The sequence below is a fragment of the Pocillopora verrucosa genome, chromosome 10 (assembly GCF_036669915.1).
Source record: "Pocillopora verrucosa isolate sample1 chromosome 10, ASM3666991v2, whole genome shotgun sequence".
NCBI classification, from domain to species: Eukaryota; Metazoa; Cnidaria; class Anthozoa; order Scleractinia; family Pocilloporidae; genus Pocillopora; species Pocillopora verrucosa.
The window spans coordinates 1798752-1802162 of NC_089321.1; the positions used below are offsets into that span (position 1 = coordinate 1798752).

The following is a 3411-nucleotide window of genomic DNA, read 5'->3' on the forward strand; positions in this document are numbered from 1 at the left end:
TGTGTTGGCGGCGAGACAACTAATATGTTTGGTTTTGCTCATTAAAGTCAGATGATTGCATCCTCAAGTGCAAAATTAGTCTGGATTTCTCTGCCGATCTTGTGATCAAATTGGCTCTTTTTTGGCCGGAAATTTCTGGCCTTCGCATTGCAATGTACTGGACCATTTACTAAGCTTGCTTAGTGTTACCGATTACGGCCCAAACATGCCATATCTTAATCTAAGTTGTTGTTTACTTTTGCATCACGCATTTCTAGGAATCTTAGGCAACATTACTAAAGCTGCGTTTCGGCGAAAAAAGGAAACTCGAAGTTACAGAACGGAGGGACAACGAAATCAACAACGGTCGAAAGCGCCGTGCAAAGGAAGGCTTTTGTCTTAATAATCTGATTAAGGTGAAGGAACATTTTAGATAAACTTAACAATTATCACTGTACATTACACTAACAACGATTTGCTCTGTTTAATAGTTAAAGATATAAGCCAAATGTTACATACTAAGCAAGTGACAAGACTCAAAACTGTTCGGTGAAGCTGGTATAGGTCTGATAACTACGGGTACGTTAGTCCTTTGGCGACCTAAACTATCTTTTTAGAACAAAATCTACATATTTGTGAAACTATGCAGCATTGTGAACAGATGTGTTGTTTGTAAACATTCCAGACACAAGTTTTAAAACTTATGTCATCTTAAATCTTAATCTAAACTAGATCTTAACCGAAACATTTGAATCTCAAATTTACATTAATATCTATCAACTCCTTCGCTCATCAATTTTAGATAGTAGTTAAGTAAATCCCTGAGCCGGACAGTTTTTAAGAGGTTTTGCTTTTTGAATTCTCTACGTCGTAGGTTTTCACTAAATAATGATCCTGTTGTTGATCTGTCTTTGGTTCCATTTCTGTTTGTGTGACAAATCAAACTTTCCTTTTTTTTTAACAACTATGCAACGACTACAATTAGATTAAACAGCTGCAGTGCTCAAATGTTCAAAATATAATTTTAAAAGAAGAATTGCCATAGTCATTAGCAAACGTAAACACATCGATTTGATGCGATACCACAGCCTTGTTCTACACAAAAATCGCTCTGCTGTTACCTTCGCTCCTATCAAGTATAGCAACTGCGACGTGTCCCTTAAAGGTGACTGTGATTCCTCGGGTAGAAACCTGTTCATTTGCGGCGAGTTCAATGCTGCGAACAGATTCATGTCTGTCATCTTTTAAGGCGTAAACGGTAATTTTTACGCAGTGTCCCGTTCCCATAGAATTCTTACAAGGTACAGCCACAACTACATTATTAAGTGCCTGGTAACAAGCAATGGAGGGCCTTGATCTTTGGTTACAAGGTTCTTCTTGTTTATCTACGTTAAACTGGAATGAATGTTTTCCATTTGGGAGAAAGACGTGAATGGTAAGAGAGCAATCATCGTCTTTGTCCAGGACAAGAATACGGCCATCTCCAGCTACAGTCAAATCTTGTGAACATTTCAAATGTTGTTCTCCGAAGCTGTGCAGGAACTGCCCTGCTTTGTTGTAAACCTCCACAATGCTCTTGGTATAGCTTTGGTCCAAAACGTCGGCTATCACGAGAACTTCGTTTTCTTTGTTTAATGTCATCCTTAAGACTTTTCTGGGCTCTTCTTTGAGAGAAAAGGATTGTAACACCGCCTGCTTCGTAAACGCATACACTTGGTAGTACGCCATCGTCGACTTCTCCACCTCAATCAAGATATAGGCGTTGTCACTGTCATCGGTAGCTATATCGGCGATGCTTGAGACTATGTTGGGATCACCACTCGGAGGACACGGAAATGAGTACTGGAACTTGCCAAAGCTATCGTAAACTTTAACATTGCAATCCCATTCATCGCCAACAATGATGCGACCTTGTGAGTCTGCAGCAATACCCTGTGGTATTTTAAGCTGGTTGTCTTTTTCATCTTGTTGGCCAAGTGTCAAGGGCTGGACGGAAAACTGCTCCATGTCAAGTCTGCAAAGAATTTCGGCGACTCTGGAGTCATGCAGTGGATTTATTGCATCCTTTCCCTCGCCGATCAAAGGTAGCGAGAGCAGCTCACCACTTTTACCGATCATCGACATGACGTCGTAGATGACCCGGTTCATTTGACAAACAGACGCAATTATCTGCCTGCGCTCTTCTTTGCCAAAAAGAGGTCTGCGAAAACCCTTTGTTAGTTCCCCGCTAAAACTTTCCTGCACTCTCTTCAAGGAGTGCAGATCATCAAGAGACAATTTGCACACCGCCAGCGCCTCTTGGGGATGATCCACGTTTTCGAGAATTTTTGCTGCAACACGGATGGCTGTTGCTTGAATGCGATTCAACGTGCTCAGACTTTCATTGTTAAACGCTTCTGTTGCTTTCAGTCGGGCCTGGTGAAAATCCTCTTTCGCAGTCAATAGCGCTCGGTGGCCTTCCTCATCCAAGTTTTCTAGTTTGAAGTCTTGCAAACCCCGATAAAATGTACTCGAAAGACCTGTTGGTGATTCTTGGGACACATCCTTCGGATTCTCTGCAGATAAATCTGCGGTTAACTGTGCTGTTTCCATGCGATAATCACCTCTTTCCTTTCTGTCTAATATTTTGAAAAGGGAAAGTACACCTTCTTTAAACAAAGTGATACTTGTTAGAAGATGTGATTTTGCGAGTGCATCCAATTGAAATTTTATCGATTCGATTTCACTAACGACATCTTCTTCCAACATCCTTTCTTTCGTCTTTCGAACTTTTTTCGTAAGCAAGCCAAAAACAGTCTCAAGCAATTCTTTTCCATCTGGAGCCATCTCCTATGATGAAAAAATAATTCGATAGCCTCTCAACTCTAAATGTGCAGACGTGGCGCGTTACAGAGTAAAATGTCTTCGATGAATTTCTTGCGATGATTCAAATAGAAAATCTTTGCTTATCGATCGTTAACTGTCTCAAACAAAGCATCAATTTTATTGACTTAACCTTTGTCATGGAGAGCCTGTATGATGCATTTGTGGATGGTTCGAGTTATATCACATTTTCCCAAAGTTTGATTGGCAATCACAAGAGACGTGTCATATTCCGCGTGTATCAAAATTAAAAAAACTCAGAAAGACGTGGACAGAAAAGTCTTAATATGCACACATTTCAGCAAGCATTTACTGATACAAGAAAAAAATATGAATTCATTTTTAGAGTTCCTAACAACCATGGGTCAGATTTGTATTTGTTGGCAGACAACGCGGATGGTGTTTTACCGAAAAATAACACCAATCCTAATAAGTGTCGCCTCAGAGTGGGAGGGCCAACACATCAAAACATGATCTTTAGGTCACTACCAAAGCACTGACTTATGGGTCGCTATTATTCGCGCTGAGAGTTAAGAAAAAGAGACCAATCTAGCTAGCATATGATGAAGT

General features: G+C 40.3%; 1 protein-coding gene across 1 annotated transcript; it reads right to left on the bottom strand.

Moving 5' to 3' along the window:
* Positions 1 to 464: 464 nt before the first annotated feature.
* On the bottom strand, positions 465 to 2892 carry LOC131791199 (uncharacterized). The gene has a single exon (XM_059108530.2). It carries the CDS (start codon positions 2803 to 2805, stop codon positions 1075 to 1077), a length of 1731 nt encoding a protein of 576 aa, XP_058964513.2. The 5' UTR covers positions 2806 to 2892; the 3' UTR covers positions 465 to 1074.
* Between the last annotated feature and the right edge of the window lie 519 nt (positions 2893 to 3411).

Bases quoted from the DNA above. Each gene is read 5' to 3' on its own strand.
- LOC131791199 (XM_059108530.2), bottom strand. From the start codon at position 2,805: ATGGCTCCAGATGGAAAAGAATTGCTTGAGACTGTTTTTGGCTTGCTT.